The 18,698-nt window shown below is 35.8% G+C and overlaps 1 protein-coding gene across 1 annotated transcript in view; it reads right to left on the bottom strand.

Moving 5' to 3' along the window:
• The window catches only part of DIAPH1 (diaphanous related formin 1), a 104,584-nt gene that overhangs the window by 55,487 nt on the left and 30,399 nt on the right, over window positions 1-18,698 (bottom strand). Inside the window, exons 5-15 of the mRNA XM_039325943.1 lie at window positions 16,555-16,685; window positions 15,929-16,015; window positions 14,566-14,629; window positions 10,484-10,623; window positions 9,205-9,313; window positions 8,560-8,670; window positions 7,520-7,638; window positions 4,399-4,515; window positions 4,153-4,268; window positions 3,227-3,291; window positions 623-802 (exon numbers count right to left, since the gene is read on the bottom strand). Of these exons, the coding sequence (XP_039181877.1) occupies window positions 623-802; window positions 3,227-3,291; window positions 4,153-4,268; window positions 4,399-4,515; window positions 7,520-7,638; window positions 8,560-8,670; window positions 9,205-9,313; window positions 10,484-10,623; window positions 14,566-14,629; window positions 15,929-16,015; window positions 16,555-16,685 (1,239 nt within the window). The remainder of the gene's footprint in view (window positions 1-622; window positions 803-3,226; window positions 3,292-4,152; window positions 4,269-4,398; window positions 4,516-7,519; window positions 7,639-8,559; window positions 8,671-9,204; window positions 9,314-10,483; window positions 10,624-14,565; window positions 14,630-15,928; window positions 16,016-16,554; window positions 16,686-18,698) is intronic.

The following is an 18,698-nucleotide window of genomic DNA, read 5'->3' on the forward strand; positions in this document are numbered from 1 at the left end:
CTAAAAATAATTCTGCAGGTCACACGGAGACCAAATTATTGTTGCCAACTGAAATTATGCTAGAAAAAAAGCTTGGCACACAGCCAGACTGGCACTATAGGAGATGCTGTCTGACATACTGCAATGCATTGGATCACACACTGGACCCAGTTATAGGACATTCATATTTCTCAACTAGCAACTTGTTATATTTGCTACAAGCTTCCAAGACTCTATTGAATGTGATGGGGTATAAATCCATAAATAAGTAAATGATCTCCTTTAATCCCAGAGTTCATATACAATTCATTTTATTCACAAAGAACAAAACAAATGTTTCACAGCATGCTACCAACTATCCCGACTCCCTCTCTTAATCATCATAATGAAAGGGATGTCATATAGTGTGGAATAGCAACATTTACATGCATCCATTAACATCTCAATATCCTGAAATCTTAAAAATACAACTTTTCATTCACCTCCTGTCCCATCACATTACCCCATCACATTACCCAATTCTTTCTCCAAGACAATAGCAATATTTCTTATTCCATTTTATGATTCTTGGGACTGAGGGCTTAAACACTGAAATGGCATGTTCCTCTAATGTAATCAGTTTATTTGTACCATTGATCATTACCTCATCATTCAACAAAGAGCTATTAATTTCTAAGTTTTGGTTCTCTGAAATAATACGCTGTTTCTCAGCTGTCACTGTTTCTTTCTCCTGAAGTAAATTTTGAATTTTTTCCTCAAAATCATTTTCTTTCTTCTTCATTTCAACTTGTAATTCATGACGTGCAGTCAATTCAGATTCCAGCTGAAAGAATTATGCACAATAATCATGCCAACATATTCCATACTGGTTAAACCTCATGCGAGAAAATATTTTCCTTCTTGGGGAGTACAACATGAAGGATGCTGATTAGATGACAAGTGGATAACATTTAATACTACTGAATATGAAAACATTTCAATAGGGTATGTGTTAATTAGTTTCGGTCATAATCCAGGTCAAAAATGATCTATGAAATTATTTAATGAAAAGAAGTTTTGTATGTAATAACGAAAACATTATTATAAAATTCTGAAATATGCAGGAATCTTTTAAGAAAGGCAGTAAAGAAAAATGTTCCAGTGTTTATGTTTTCTGTGCCTAAGTGATGCTGACATGTCAGGTCACTATTTATGTAGTTTGGTTTTATCTTGTCCAGCCATGACTCACCAGAAATTCTTCCCTCTTCTGCTACTCAAGGTCCTTTTACTTGAGGTGACAGGGACTGAATCAGAACCTTTGGCAAATCTTCTTGTCTATATTTATTTATTTTCATTTTAGTTGATACTTCTAAAATTAAATTTAATAAATTAATATCTCTTCTTGATCCTTTATAGCGTGAGTGGCTGGCCAGTGCACATGTGTGCTGGACGGTGCACGCATGAGCATTGTGGACGTTTGTGGCTCCATTCGTGTGAGCATCGCCACAAGCATTCATGGCCCCATTCACATGAGCATTGCCGCAACTGTTTGTAGCACCACTCATGTAAGCGTTGCTGCGAGCGTCATGGGTGCTTGTGGCTCCACTCTCGTGGGCATCACTCGTGCAAACATCACCGGCGTTACCAGCATTCATGGCACCACACATGAGTGCTTGGGTCACCATGTCGCAGGTACTTGTGGAACCATGCGCTCGCAGTGGGCTTCCGTGACCTCACTCACGCTCACGGCCCCACTCACACAAGCAACAGGTGTTCATCTGCACGCACATGTGCGCACATGCATTTACCCCTCCACAAATCATCCCTTCTTTCCCCCCTCCCCCCGCTCCGGGTTGCCAACCCTGAAAGGTTGGGGAATTCTGCTTTTACAGCTTTTTGTGAGATAACATATTCAGAATGTGTTAACAATTACCCCCACTCTATAAAGTCTAGATTTAATGGTAGTTTTCCACTTTATCAATGAGGAACAATCTGTCAATTAGAATAGGGGTCTCTAATCCCTAGGTTGCAGCCCATTCAAAACAAGGCCACACAAGCAGTGGGGAAGCACACATGTGTATGCAGCTCCACTCGCGCAAGTGACGGGCACTTGCGTTCATGCACACAGCTCCACTCACACGAAGCTCTATTTGCGGAAGTGGTGGGCGTGCACATGCAAAGCTCCACTTGTACCAGTGGCAGGCACTTGCGTTTGCACTAAGACAGTCACTTGTCTGAGATGGTATAGGTTCTCCTGCTTAAGTGGGGGGCTGGATTAGAAGACCTCCAAGGTCCCTTCCAATTCAATTCAATTCAATTCTATCCATAGAGCTATGCCACTCACACACGCACACCTGCCACTCACAGGGTATCATTTGCTGTCCCCCCCTACACACACACTGAGGCACCAAGCTGGAAAGTTTGGGGACCACTGAATTAGAAGTAAGTAATCCACATGCTTCATGCAGCTCCTCTGAACTGTTGCTCCCATTTACAGAGCCACCTACCTTTTCTGGCATTAAATATACAACTAAAATTTGGTAGGATTTGGTCTATATACTCTTAAATGTTTGCAAGCAATAGGAAAAATCCTCTGGCAAATGAAAAATATACAGGATGGCATGTGTTTAAGATTAATACATAAATTATACATATAACCTTCTGAAATACTTTAGAATAAAGATGTTTAAGTTTATACATTTTTTCTTTTCAAATGCACCACGATGAGAAATAGAAAAAGTAAGCCTGTTTATAATTATATATATATAATTAGTTCAGAAGTGTTAAAAATAAAGGAAAATGAAGAAAATAGTTTATGATAGCATGCTACTCAATGAAAACTTTGGCATACAACTTCCTATTTTGGGAATGACGTTTGTGGCACCCATTGAAAAAACAGTATTGCAGCAATGCTCTAACCATTATTGCTATTATTGCTGCAGAATTAAAAAAAAGAATGTACTTCTGAAGATGAAGACAATATCAATACAGACCTGATTTTTGTCATGTTTGGGAGAAAGCCAGGGGAATACTCCTCTTGCATACTTATAAATAGTAGGCCATGAGTACCAAAGAAAAGAGGCATCAAGAAAAAAAGAACTAAACAGAAAGAAACAGCTATCAGCACCACAAATGAAATAAAAACTAAGTTTTTTTTTAAAAAAAATGAAGATGTTTAAAAACACAAAAAGTAGTAATTTGTTCTGAGTAAACAAAAAGCCAGTAAACAAAGGAAGAATGAAAGATAAAGAAAAAATTTGATTGTAACCTTCTTCTCCAATTCCAGGGTTTTAGCTTCACTTTTTGCCACCTTAGTTTGATCAATCAAGTTATCTACAGAAAAAAAAAACCTAAGTAAGAATACTGTGAGAAAAATTCTCTTCTGCACTAAGCAACCCTATAAAGTAGAGATGCATATTTTGGGGGGAGCAGTGGGCTTCTTCATTCTTTTAGTGGCATCCTCGGGTTGTGTAGTTGTATAGAGCCGGGGGAAAAACTGAACTGGATTTTATTTTATTTATATTTAATTTAAATTTAGTGAATGTAGTTAGTTTCTGGCCATCTATTTAATTATTAATTGCATCACATTTCTACAGAACTTAGCTACTGGTATAAATGCTACAACTATTAACAAAGTGAAAATTATAATTTACTACTGAAAACTTTGAAAGCCACACTGAAAGTTTTCAGGAGGCAAATGTAGCTCAGAGCACACCTGTATTGTAGAGTCTTATTCAATTTCTAGATTACGCATTGCTTTGCTACATCCTTGATTTACCAGACATAGCTAAATATGTGCATATCTGCTTTTTCTCATGCATCTTTAACAGACCAGAAATACATCATTTCTTGTGTCTCTGACACTGAAAGAGCAAGAAATGTCGTGCTAGAGAGGTTTTCATCATGAATTAAAAGTACAACTGTCCTGAAATGACAACTGGCAATGTTTTCAATAGACTGTAGATACTTTGGGCAAACAGTAAGAAATATTCTGCTATCTTTCTTCTTAAAAAAAAAAAAAACTCCTTTGCAACTAATATGCTTAACCTGAGTGATTTATTTTTTACAATGGGGCATAAAATGGTACAAATATATTAATTTTCTGTCAGCTCATATAATAGTAACAAATGGAAAAATACATTTTTCCTGGACAATTAGCAAAATAAATATAGCCAACCGGAGCACCAGACTCACCTATTAAGGCCTCAACATTAATGTCAAAGTGTTTGCGTTTAAAGTCTGGGTCAGCCCCATTCCTGAACAGAACTATCTGTGAAATGCATTCATCAATTAGTTTAAAATATTGAGGCCTAAGGCAAGAACAGAAAAAAAATATTAGTGCTGATAATCAGAAGTAAAGCTTCCTACTATAAAGTTATGTATATACATCCACACATCAATATCTTTTTACATTATTATTAAAAAAGTTTCCTTTTCTACCTGGCTTCATAGTCATTGCGGATTAGCAGGAAGTGCTGTAAAATTGAGAGGAAATGTTGTTCTGCCTTAGAATCCTTTACTGTGTTTAGGAGAATCTGGAAGATTTCATTGAAATCAGTAAAAAAAATAATTAAGGAATCAAAAGCCATTCAAAAGAAATACAGATGCATAGCATTAATTCATAAAAGAGACCTAGTTTACCACTTGATTTCTGTATTTGTGGTAAAGGAATTAATATAAATCTACATAAACCAGTTTTACCATGATTGTTTGTTAATTTAAAGCATTTACACATCAAATCCAGACAGAATGTTCATACTGGCTTACTATTCATAAAATATAGTTGTAGTCTTCAATTTTAGAATTTAAATAGGTGTATCAAAAATGAAAACAAAATAGGCAAGGAAAACAAAAGCAAGAAAATGCACTTTAAAATGACTGTTACCTAGAGGTTATATTATATCTATAACACTTCCCTGAAACTATTACTCTCTGGGGGAGGAACAGCTCAGAGATGAGCAACTCAAGATTTGTGATTGCTCAGCTATCTCCCCTGCTTCAGCATAACTAAAGAGTTGCCACATACACAGTAGTAGCCAAAATTGTGGAAACCTTTTGGGAAAAGTGTATTTTTGAGGTTTGATGGCTAATATCATTTTTTTTTGAAGTAGTACCATAAAATTATATATCAGTGGAAAGATATTTTAATCAAGAATTAATGCAACAAAGTTTGTTCAATTATCTGTACTGTATTCTATGAAAAGTTATAGCCAAATAACCAGAAAAAGAAAGCACAACTTGCTTAGGTTGATATCAGGTAGCTTTCCTTCATCTGACTGTAGCCAATGAGCATGAGTGTTTAGAGAGCCAATCAGGTGTCATTTTGTTTTGGCAATGAGCAAATCAGATCACAGTAGGATTCAGTTATTAATGTCATGTATTGAAGCTGTCAATGTGTTATGTGATCGCTATCAAGTTGGTTGGTTTTTTTTGTGTTCTTTCATTTAGTGAGCTTGTAGAACATAATAAAATTAAAGTAATGGTGCAAAGAGTTGACTGGTTGCCCAGAAAACGATGTAAAATAGTATTATTAAGTGAATAATAGTATTACTAAGGTTAGAGTTATAAAGAAATTAGAAGAAAAATTGATGGAAACTTAACCAAAGGTGGCATTTCTACTGTACACTTTTCCCAAAAGGTTTCCACAATTTTGGCCACTACTGTACCTTCAAGGATTATGTCACATTTTTTTGTTACTGGAAGTTTAAAACATACTTCCTTAGGGAAGAATATTTTCTAGAGTATTGTTTGTGTTTGTGTTTGTGTTTGTGTGTACAGTGGGTATATGTATGCATATACAGATACACCACTTGAGAAACCTTTTCAAGTTCAGGGATCAGTCCAAGCAGTCAAGAGGAGTCAGCACTGACATAAGATATGACATGGTGATATGTCAGTGCTGATTCTGGTGACTGCCTGGACTGGTCACCTGCAGTTCACTTGACAAGGTTTCTCAGAAGTGGTTTGCCATTGCCTGTTTCCTAGAACTGAGAAAGAATGACTGGCTCAGTGCCACCTAGATGGCTTAGTGCGTAAGATTCTAGAACTTTTAGAGCCACCTAGGTGGTTCTCAATTGGATCTGATGACAAGAGGGCATTTATAATAGATATCTATTTTCATTGTCCAGGATCAAACATATATATATTCCATGTATTTTCAGAGCCACAATCTCTCAGCCCTAGGAAGCAGGTAATGGTAGACCACTTCTGAAATCTTACCAAGAAAATTGCAGGAACTTATCCAGGTAGTTGCTAAGAGTTGATTCAACAGCACCAAAAAATTTTTTCTCTCAAATCAAAAATACATTTCCATGCACTCTCCATATCAAATTTACAAAAATTACAATCAGATCAAACACAACATATTGTTGAGACTAATTTCATCAAGCTTCTCACACTGCATGCATTTTGAATTCTAGAGTGACAGAATGACTGTGCTAAGAATAAGATGTAATTATAACCTTCAGTATTTTATTCTCATTTTAGTATAGTAAAAAGTCATTTATATTCAGTGGCGGGATTCAGCTGGTTCACACCACTTCAGCAGAACCAGTAGCTAACTTTTTGTTGCCCAGGCCCAGAATGGATTTCCGGAAGCAGCATCTACACAGAGAACTAGTTGTTCACATACCTGAATCTCACCACTGTCTATACTGATGGTTTTATTAACAAAAATAATTTAAAAAACCCTGTTGGACAAGGTCAGGGATGATATTTGCCTTATGATATGTTGTAAATTTCAATCTCCCCCCCCCTTTTTAAAAAAAATACATGACTAGCACAGAAACTCCCTCTTTTCAGTGTTTCCTGGATACCCACCCAATCACAGGCCACATGAGCATTACAGGAGTCAATACTGCCGGAGAACAAATGTGGTGTAGCAAGCTGTTGGTCAAGTCTGGGGACACCCAAGTTCAAGTCCACCCTTAACTATAGAAACTCATTTGGTGACTTTGGGCCAATCACTTTCCTAGCCCAATTCAATTTCCTTCACATGTTGTTATTGTGAGGAGAGCCCCATGCAGGTCATCTTGAATAGCATATAAATCTGAAAAACAATAATCCTACTGTAAGAGAATCTTGGAGAAGGAGGCAATAACAACATAAAATAACATAATAGGGTTGGAAGGGACCTTGGAAGTCTTCTAGTCCAACCCACTGCTTGAGCAGGAGACCCTGTAACATTCTGGACACATGGTTGTCCAATCTCTTCTTAAAAATGGCCAGTGATTAAACCTTCCAGTGATTAATTGTTCTCACTGTTAGGAAATTTCTATTTAGTTCTAGGTTGGATCTCTCTTCAATGATCTTCCACCCATTACTTCTTGTCCTGTCCTCAGGTACTTTGGAGAACAGGTTGACCCCCCTCTTCTCTATGAAAGCCCTTCAAATACTGAAAGATTGCTATCATATCACCCCTAGTTCTTCTCTTTGTTAGAGTAGATATACCTAGTTCCCACAACTGTTCATCATATGGTTTAGCCACCAGACCCCTTATCATTTTTGTCTTGTATGCTGAGATGTTGGTTGAGTAAGTCATATATTTTGAAAAAAAGGATATTCCATTTCAATTCGAATGTCTTCCAAGCGGCCTCTGAGTTCTGCAGAATCTTCTTCACCATATTCTTCAAATACCTGCAGCTGCAGTTTCAGCTCCTCGTTGTCTTGAGCATGCAATTCCTGTAAAGGACACTGTCACTTCAGAGGATATCCACTAGACAGCACAACCCTCTTTTATTCTAAGAAAACTTCAAATTATTTGGTAAAATATTGTTTTGTTTTCTCTCTTCTTTTTCCTTTCTCACCTCCCTGCTCCCCCCAATAAGAGAACTAATTTGTTGAAATTATTTGAGACAAGAGACAAACTGATTAACATAAAACTGATTACTATGTCCCTGCCCAAACATCCATGACATAAAAAGGGAACCACTTTATCATTTATATATAGGCGATTCACATAATTGAAACACAAATTGAAATACAAATGGTATACAGGGTAGTCCTCAACTTATGACCGCAACTGGGACCAGCATTTCCATTTCTAAGCAAAGCAGTTGCTAGGGGAGTTGCACCTGATTTTACAACATTTTTTGCCATAATTCTTAAGCAAATCACACAGTCTTTAAGCCAATCGGCAGAAATGAAGCAAAATCCAAACTTTGTTTCTTCAGCACAAGACTTTCCTCCTGCACAAGAGGGGGAGGGGAATTCCTTTATTGAGCTGGAGAAACAAAATAAGAATCCCAAAGCTTTGTTCCCATATTCCACCACAGGAGTTCTCTTTTGTTCACAAAGAGTTGCTGCCTGCCTTCTTTTGGCAGGCACAGTGATTTCACTTTGTTCATCTTAAAACTGGGAGAGCTGGGAATGCACTTGTTGAGCAAGGCAGTCACGTGGGCATCTTGCTGAATGGCCACTTTGCTCAATGAGCAAGATTCCAGTGTTAATTATGGCCATAAATCAAAGACTACCTGAAGCTCCAAAATAATGTTGAAGTATAATTAACCCCATCAAGTTGTTTACATGTTAAATGGAGTCTTAAGATATTATCTTTCCCAATATAGCAAAGGTATCACAGTAGAAAGGAGAGATATTTCTAACCTTCAGGGTTTGCTGCAGTCCAGAGCGCATTAATTCACTGCGGATGTGCAGCCTGAAGTCGAGTTCATCTGATGGGATGATTAGAGCATTGATCAACTGTAGACAAGCTACCTAAGAAGGTCAAAATAAAAATACATGATTCAAAGGCAACCCAGCTCATATTCTAAGTCTACTCCCGAACAGAAGTCTTCTTTTTAAAAGTAATTAATATTTGTCGCCCAGTGTCCCTATTATATTTAAATATATGCAGGGGGTCAAGTAATAATATACCTAGAGCAGCAGGAATGCATGGCTTGAAAAGAATACTCACTCCTTTTCATCCCAAAACCAGAATGCAGAATTTTAGAATCACAATGCTCACAAAATGCTTTATAATTAATGGATACTTAGTATGCTCTTCTAGGGCTTGTTCAACTAATCAAACCATCTTCCTGTTACCTTATACTCATTCTAATCAAAATCCCTGATTGCTACCTTGAGCTAGTTCTGAAGATATACAAAAAGAATTTCAGGATAAAAATCCATTGAGAATTCAAGTGTACTCAGTACTGGTGAAATAAAAGAGAAAATGAAAGGCATCAGAGTATTCTGAAAGAGATAAGGTAGATAGAGTGTGACATTCTTTTTCCAGGTTCCTCCTATTACCTTTAATGCTACCGAAGTTCCACTTTTCAGGCCATCCACAATGGGTTTAAATCGTTCTACTTCATCCATTTCTGCACGTTCAGTCAATGCTCCCAAAACTTGCTCGTGCCTAATCAAAATAAAGGAATCACAAAAAACAGAAAGAAAAAATAAAGGAAGAAAAAGGGGGGAAATAAAATCCAGCTTTTATAATTGTTAGATACCAAGTCTGTATTTTTTTTAAAAAAATCTTATTTTGACTTGGGATTTTAAAGATTCCATATTAAAATTTAGGATGCCAATCAAATTCTTCTGAATTTGAATGTATCTAATTTAGACTCAATTGTACAACTGGCATATACTCATAGATTATATCTGACACTTGATGTTTTTGTAAAGGATACAAATAACTAATCATCAGCTTTATTAAATTCAAAGTTTGCTCACAGCTATCACTGTTTTTATTGTTTTTTGTTTTTCTTCAGCAGGCAATGTACATAGAACGTAGAATGATAGGGACTTCAGAAGTCTTTTAGTCCAAGCCACTGTTCGAGTCAAAAAAAAATTACAGTATCCTGGACAAGTGGTTGAGCTATGTTACTGAATGCTCCCCTCCATGAAGATATGGTTCCATTAACTAAATGTTTAAATAAATAATTAAACTCTCATTTCTTCAGTACAAAAGGCTCAATTAACAAATTATTATCTTTTGGGGATAATAATTAACTGAAAACATGTGAGATCTCTTTGAATCCTTGTAATACACATATCATTTCTCTCTCTCATTATTACATTTTTCTGTTTTATTTTCTTGAATATTTTGTTTGTATATCAAAAATGTTTTGAACAAAATTGTGCAAAAATTATGGAGAGGAATCTAATTGCTATTACAAAAATACTTTACTTGAATTAACTATTCATTCATAACAAGTAAAAGTTAGGAAGAACAAATGCATTGGGTTGTGTCTTAAGATATGCAAACAGAAGTAAATTTGTGAAACAAGCTTTGCTGATTCCTCACCTCTTGCTATAACCTCCATTTATACTCTGAAAAGCTACAGATGTAAAACTTCCTTAAGTAACATGGGATGAGGGTAATGGCTTCAGGAAGAGAAGGAAGAGCATGTTGCTTCAACTTTTTTTTCCTTGGGATATTCAGAATTCATCTCCTGTACCAATTATGTGCTTATTAAGAGGCATAATTGATAAAGAAACTGTATTTTAACATATTTTCCCAAAAGGACCTATTCTTCTACAGCGTACAACTAAATCAAAAGATAAACTACTCATTGCCACATACATATCCACAGGCTGAGGCAGGATGCAGAGAGCAGAGAGTAGCTTGATAGCATCAATCATCATCGTAGGGACTTTAGGATCAACTGCTTTTGCCAGAAGTAGAATCCCATCATCTGTTTCAAGCATTGTCTTAATTCCAAACTAAAAATTTAAAATCAATTTGGGTGAATAACTTAGATTATAGGCAGAAATAATATCCATACCACAAAATAGCACAAGTCTCACAAAAACATTACACTATATGTTCAGAAAACAAGAGAAAGGGAGTATGTTCTAATGAAGAACTTGTGAAGCCAATTTCGAGAAGAACTTAAAGGCATTTTCACTTAATACTATTTCCATTCCTCAGTGTATTCAAAGTGTTTTTCAGTCTGCCAAGCAATTAACTGAATAGGCAGGAAACATGATGAATGGGAAAATGGAAGTATACATACAACTATCCAGACACTTTTGGTGTCAAATTTGCTGTAGAAACCAATATAAAAGAATTCCAGCAATCGATGTATATGAAGTTGTCTTATATGTTGATAATGGATAGATCTGATGTCAGATTGATCTAACCATATATAAACAAGAAACCTAAAGCTTACACCATCTATGCTGATGCATCATTCCCTGCTAATGGTTAAAATTAATACAGATAGTCTTCAACTTACAAGTATGATTCAGCCCCCCCAAAATCTGTTAAGTGAGACATTTGTTAAGTGAATATTACCCATTTTTCAACCTTTCTTGCCATAGTTGTTAAGTGAATCACTGCAGTTCTTAAGTTAGTAACAGGACTGTTAAGTGACTTCCCCATTTATTTGTCAGAAGGTCACAAAAGGTGATTATGTGACCCTGGTACACTCATAAATATGAGTCAGTTGCAAAGCATCTGAATTTTGATTATGTGACCATGGGATGCTACAACAGTCGTGTGAAAAACAGTCACAAGTCACATTTTTTCAGTGCTGTTGTAACTTAGAACAGTCAGTAAATGAACTGCTGTAAGTCGATGACTGCTTACACCAGTCATTTTTAAAAATATTTTACAATGCAGATTGTCCTCAGTTATTAATCACTTGTTTAGTTACTATTCGAAGTTATGATGGCGCTGTATGAGGAGACATGACCAATTCTTCTAGGTGTGACTGTCACATGATTGTAATTTGGGTGCTTGACAACCAGCTCGTAATCACAACAGTCACAGCATCCTACAATCATAGGATAGCTATTTGTATCATTTGCTGCTGGCTTCCAAAAAGCAAAGTCAATGGAAAAGCCAGCAGGCAGTCACAAACGGCAGTGAAATGATATCATGCTTTATGATTGCATCACTTCGCAACAGAGTTGCAGAATCCCAGTTACTCTCATTATGCAACAACTATCTTTATGCATAAGTTATAACTAAAGCCAGGTTTTACTGCAAACAGGCCCATGGTATTCTATGCATACAAGAATGTCTACCTAGAAACTACTTTGTCTCCCAACATTCTGATGTTCACATTCCACCAATTGGGACATATATGAGTAGCTGGGGTCAATATTCATGGGCTCATTTGCTGATGACTGTGGCAATGTGGAATGTTACAAGGAGTATATGTCAAAGAGTTTGAATTAAAAAAGAAATGGAGTAAAAAAACTGTCAAACAAAGGGGAAGAATACAACAGATTTTAAAGAACATGGTCTGATCATGTGAAATTGACAAATACATTCCTGAAAGTATGAGTTTAATGAAAGGTTAAAATATGTTAGAAATTATTAATTAGGGTCAGAAATGCATCCTTGAAATGAAATGCTAGCAAATAGTTGAAAATTGAGCCAAATGCAACATAAGAATTTTCTTTTCTTTTTCTTTTCTTTTCTGTATTTTAAGGATAAATGGCATTGGCATGAGGAATTTTTGTGATGGTGTTGAAGAGTATGTTGATTCAGCATGTGAGTATGAGGGTGATTTTATATGCAGACTAGATGAGCCATGCCAAACTTTGGCTCATCATTTCAGAGATATTTCTAATGTACTGCCTTCACTGGAAAAGGTGGGATACATTCAGAGATATATCTGCCTAGAACGGGGGTAGGCAACCTTGGCTCTTTTATGACTCGTGGACTTCAACTCCCAGAATACCTGAGCCAGCATGGCTCAGCATGGAAACCTCTCCCTCTCCCCTCAGCATGGCTGGCTCAGGAATTCTGGGAGTTGAAGTCCACGAGTCATAAAAGAGCCGAAGTTGCCTACCCCTGGCCTAGAAGATCTCCAATGTTGAACTGTATAGCAGAGTCAAACCACAGCAGAGGAAATATTTTATGACATTTTGTGTGCCATAGATTGCTTTATGATAATGTTTAAATTTTAATATGTTTTATATAAAATTTGCCAAATTTCAATTCCATGGGAGTCATGGATTTCAGATACATACTGTAAGTTAGCCCATTTATGTATCTTCATTCAAAAACCTTTGCCCTATGGAACATCATTTTGTCCAGTTAAGGATTACAGGAATCAGCATTTTAAAGTTTTAAATCCACAGTTTTAGTAGTATATAGATAATGCCATATTCTTGGCTAACAGCCCCAGTGATTTACAGTAAAACATACACAAATTAATTGATGCAATAAACAAAATGGGTTTGAAGATTAATATAAAAATCTACTTGCAAATGGTAAAATTAAGAGAATAAACTATTACAAGTTATATATAAATGGTCCAAAATTTGACCAAGTGTATCCTTGATAGAACATTTCTTAAAGATAGAATGCCTGCAACATTCTCTTTTTCACATATTTTCATACTTTAAACTCCATTATCGTACTACTATTTGCACAATTGATTTTATTCCTTCTGCACCTCTCAAAAATATTTATTTTAGTTAGCATTCCTTTCTATTTTGGTTTTTTTATGTCTAAGCTGTTCTTTTTCTCAATTCTCAAAAGTATTTTTTTAATGTTCGTATTACTTCAAATAATCACTCATAATCTCCTCACAAATAACTCTCACAGAAAAATTTATTAGATTTACTCTTCATTTTTTTGAGTATTTTCCTGCCAACATTTTGTTTAGGAATGTTTTATCTGCAATGAAACTGTTTGAATAAACTAGGACAAAAGACAGATGTCAAGGATTTCTGCCTATGTGTAGTCACAATTAATTTTGTTGATTTGTAAATTTCTTTAACATATTTTAAATAGTGTTAATGTCCGAAGTCATTATCTCACCCATCCTTATAGTCTTGTTTTATTATGACCCTTGCTTGTAAGTTTAGAGCATCATTTTCTATGCTCATATCCAGTGTGTAATAGTGTTCCTGAACTGATTTCTTCTGCTTTGAGAAACTGATTTGATTTTTTCGGCTTCTTTCAGTAAATGTATTCCGTTTTAATGTAGCCTAATCTTTCAAGTATAGTTTTTCTTCTTAACTTAGACAGTTATCGTCATCTCATTTTAGACTCCCATAATCCTGAAATTTATCCTTGTCTTGTCTCTTTAGTTCTCTCCTCACAATTTCTTATATATAATTTTAAATTTAGAATTCTTAGTATTATAGGAAATAACATTAATTATAATTTTCATTCAGATTACCTTTCAGGGTTTTTTGTTTCTACTTGAATTATATTTTCTGCTTCAATTTTTTTTTAGATTTCTATTTCTTGTGGCTCTTAACCATGGTTTTAAGTATTCACAATCTGAAAATACAAATCAGATCATGCCTTCTGAGGTAAAGGGTTTCATGTATTGGCAGCTTTGCAAGTTTTTTCTCTACATTTTATAAATATGCAAAATTGTAGACAGACTTTTGCATAAATAAACTTTTTTTCACAATGCCATTCTCCAATATCTTAATATTCACAACTATTCAGCTGGAATAAAGTCCTTACGAATCAAGATTTTTCAGAAGTGGTTTGTCACTGCCTCTTTTTTAGGGCTGAGAGAAAATGACTGGCCCAAGGTTACCCAGCTAGCTTTTTTGCCAAAAGATGGACTAATACTGCTGAAAACGAACATGTTTAAATTCTTGCCCATTTGTAATTTTTGCTTTCTACTAATTAAATATAAGGAATTATATTCACAAGTTTCTACATGGAGAAAATAAGGGACTTACTTTGTTGTTCATGAAAGCTTTTAAACACCTAATAATTTCATGTTGGATCCTGAAGTCATATGACCTGGAAAAAACAAGAAACAAAACTGAAATAATATTAATTGTACACCCAGAATTATCTACTTACACATGTAGGTTTCTATTCCAGAACATTAAAAAACATGCAAAACCATAAGAAACTGTAGCAGAATGCTCCTAACTATATCAAAATTCAGTAGAGGAAAAAATATGACCGGATAAAAATACTACCCACAAGGCCTAATCTTGTGGATCCATACATCCATTTATCCTTTGTTGTTGTTAGTTGCAAAGTCGTGTCCGACCATCGCGACCCCATAGACAATGTTCCTCCAGGCCTTCCTATCCTCTATCATCTTCTGGAGTCCATTTAAGCTCACGCCTACTGCTTCAGTGACTCCATCCAGCCACCTCATTCTCTGTCGTCCCGTTCTTCTCTTGCCCTCCATCTTTCCCAGTATTAGACTCTTCTCCAGTGAGTCCTTCCTTCTCGTCAGGTGGCCAAAATACTTGAGTTTCAACTTCAGGATCTGGCCTTCTAAAGAGCAGTCAGGGTTGATCTCCTCTAGGACTGACCAGTTTGATCGCCTTGCAGTCCAGGGGACTCACAGGACTCTTCTCCAGCACCATAGTTCAATTCTTCTGCACTCAGCCTTTCTTATGGTCCAACTTTCACAGCCATACATTGCAACTGGGAAACCATGGGCTTGACTATACGTACTTTTGTTATCCTTATCCTACCCAAATGTCCTTATTTTTCCTTTAATCTTTGTACACCCAAATAAAACACACAATTAAAACATGTTTCCAGCATTCAAAAATCATCTTACCCATTCATTCATCCACCCATCCATCCCTCCACCCATCCATCCATCTATATTAAAAGCTATATTCATTCAACCTTCCAACCTCTCTATTTACCTACTTATGAAAGCCAGTGTATTTAGAGTCCTGCACTAAGGTACGGAGACTCAGGTTCTAGACCTCCTTTAGGCACAGAAACTCACTTGATGATTTTGGGACAATAACATCCTCTCAACCTACACCGAGAAGTCAAAAACATCTATCTACTGACCAACACTGGACCAGTATGGTGTATTACAATCCATATAATACGCACACTTGTATACACAAATGAGGCAAAACGTTTGTGGATATACACAAATTTATCTAGATGCATATGTATGTGCAAGCATTCCAGTTGGGTGATTGTGACTTAAGCATAGTCTATCTATATACTAAGTTTATTATGTATACTAGTTTACAATATATACATATACATGTATATGTATATATTTTATCATTTTATCTCAACTTAAACTATTTTAATTCAAGTGCTCCTTACCCAGAAAACTCATCCTTCTCATCGTGAAGACCTTTTAATATGTCCAGCAGGCAATTCAGACCTTCAGCTCCAAAATTTTGCACCCAGCTGCAATTGTTGTAGAATAAAACACATTATTATCTAAATAAAATAATTACTTCATCTTCTCATTGCACTGGCAATTGCATAAAGGTAGTCCTCAAATTACAACAATTGGGACTAGAATTTCCATTGTAAATTGCTGTAGTCATGTCGATTTGAACCTGATTAAACACAATTTTTATGGTGGTCATTAATCAAATCACCATAATCGTTAATTAAATCATGCAGTTGTTAAGTCAATCCAGCTTCTCCAATGGGTTTGTTTTTTTTTTTTTGCCAGGAATTGGCAAAAATGATCACAAATCACAATCACATGACCAAGATGTGCCCAATATGTGATTAGGTGACTGTGGGAGAGGTGCAACCATCATAAGTGTGAGTACAGGTCATAAATCACTTGTTCTGAGGCCATGATAACTCTACACAGTCGTTAAATGAAGAGTTGTAAATCGAGGACTAGCTGTACATCTGTCTCCAGACATGCATCATGCCCACAAATTTTAAACAGTATTTAGCAATCAACAACATTCAAACTGAACCATTACCTGACAGGATTGTTATTGAGTGACACACGTAGAGACTCCAAACAACCAAGGAGCTGTGCATCTTTAAGACCAAATTTTAGTTCCTGAATGTACATTATAGGAGATTTCGAGTTCTCCTTTTGACTCATGCCCTGCAAATGAAAAAGAATGATAAATATATATCCATTCTTTCTAAATTAAATATGTCTCCACAGCACAGAATATAATTCTTGAATTGAATTTTTCTCTCATGTTCAACAGATGAATACAACAAAGCTCTCAGTTTTAAAAATGGGTTCAATTGGATATTGTTGAATTATATCCAATTACATTCCAGAATTATATTCCTTTTCTATTTGCTATAATTTAGGGCTTCTTCAGTATTTAGATACTGGCTTTCTATTATCTTCTCCATCCCACAGTTTAATAATCAACTATACTTCATTTCAAAAATATATTAGAATATAGCTGGCAATACATTGTATGTTTGCCTTATAATTATAATTACAATTCATAATAGAAATTTGTACTTGGATTTCTTGTAAAAAGTCTGAGGTTGATTTCAGGAATCAGTTATTATTACTGTTTGATATGTACGTTTCTTGTCCAGCAACTACTCAATAAGACTAAAACAAGTGAGACTTGTTAAGTTAGATTAAAACAAAAAATGGAATATAAAATTATTATAAATTAAATGTAATAATAAAATATTAAAAACAATTAACAATTAAAAGCTTGGCAAAACAGATGGGATTTACTAATTTTCTAAATAGGATAGAAGGGTAGAAATATGTATCTTAACAGGAAAGGGTGTTACTTAGATAGTCAGCATCAAGCTACTTACTGCTTTAAATTGAGCTCTCAAATGAAGCTCAGTAAACAGCCAGCAACCAATACAACTTTTTCAGTAGAGGTACTGCATAGTTTCTGCACCTTGTACTTCTTAGCAGCCTAGCTGTTCCATTATACAACAACTAAAATTTCCAGAAATTTACAAGGGTACTCACACAAAGCATACCACGTTAATTAAGAACAGACTATTGCCAAAACTGACCAGTTCAACAAAAACTATAGCTATCTCATGAATTATAATTCTGCAGAAACACCTTTTGCCACATCAACAACTTCCAATTCTATGACAGTTGAGAATTAAATTCCAAAGTGTCTGTCCTATGAAACATCCTTCTCCCAGAGATTAGAACATAGAACATAGAACATAGAATAGGTTTGGAATAGACCTTGGAGGTCGTCTAGTCCAACCCCCTGCCTAAGGCAGTAGAATGTATTCCATTCCAGACAAAATGGTTATCCAATGTTTTCTTGAAAACCTCCAGTGATGGAACCCCCACAACTTCAAAAGGTAAAAAGTTCCACTGATTAATTGTTCTCACTGTCAGGAAATTTCTTCTTAATTTTAAGTTGGATCTCTCTTTAATGATGTTTCACTCTTACTTCTTGTCCTGCTCTCAGGTTCTTTGGGGAATAGGTTAAAAACCCCTCTTCTCTTTAACAGCCCCTCAAGTAATGGAAGACTGCTATCATTTCAACCATAGTCCTTCTCTTTGTTAGCCTCCAGACTCCTTATAATCTTTGTTGCTCTTCTCTACATTCTTTCTAGGGTCTCAACATCTTTTTTATATCATCATGATCAGTACTGGATGCAGTATTCCAAGTCTGAACCTACCAGTGCAATATAAAGTGGTACTACTACTTTACGTGATCTTGGTGCTATCTCTCGATTGATGCAGCTTAAGACTGAGTTGGCTTTTTTGGCAGCTACAGCACATTGCTGGCTCATATTTAAGTGGTGGTCTACTAGGACATCTAGATCCCTCTCACAGTTACTACTGTTGACCCAGGTATCATCTATTCTATACCTGTGCATTTGTTTTTTCTTGTCTGTATAGGACCTTACTTTTCTCATCACTGAAATGCATTTTGTTGGATAACGCCCAGAGTTCAAGTCTGTCAAGGTCCTTCTGAATCTTGAATCTATCTTCTGAAGCGTTAACTGTTCCCCTCAGCTTATTGTCATCTGTAAATTTGATGAGTTCCCTTTCTATCCTCTCATCTAGATCATTTATGAAATTATTGAAGATTACTTCCCCCAAGACAGAACCTTGAGGTACCATACTGCATCCTTCCCTCCATTTAGATGTAGTTCC

Source organism: Crotalus tigris, unplaced genomic scaffold, assembly GCF_016545835.1.
Source record: "Crotalus tigris isolate CLP2741 ecotype Arizona unplaced genomic scaffold, ASM1654583v1 scf7180000024339.11422700, whole genome shotgun sequence".
Lineage (NCBI taxonomy): Eukaryota > Metazoa > Chordata > Lepidosauria > Squamata > Viperidae > Crotalus > Crotalus tigris.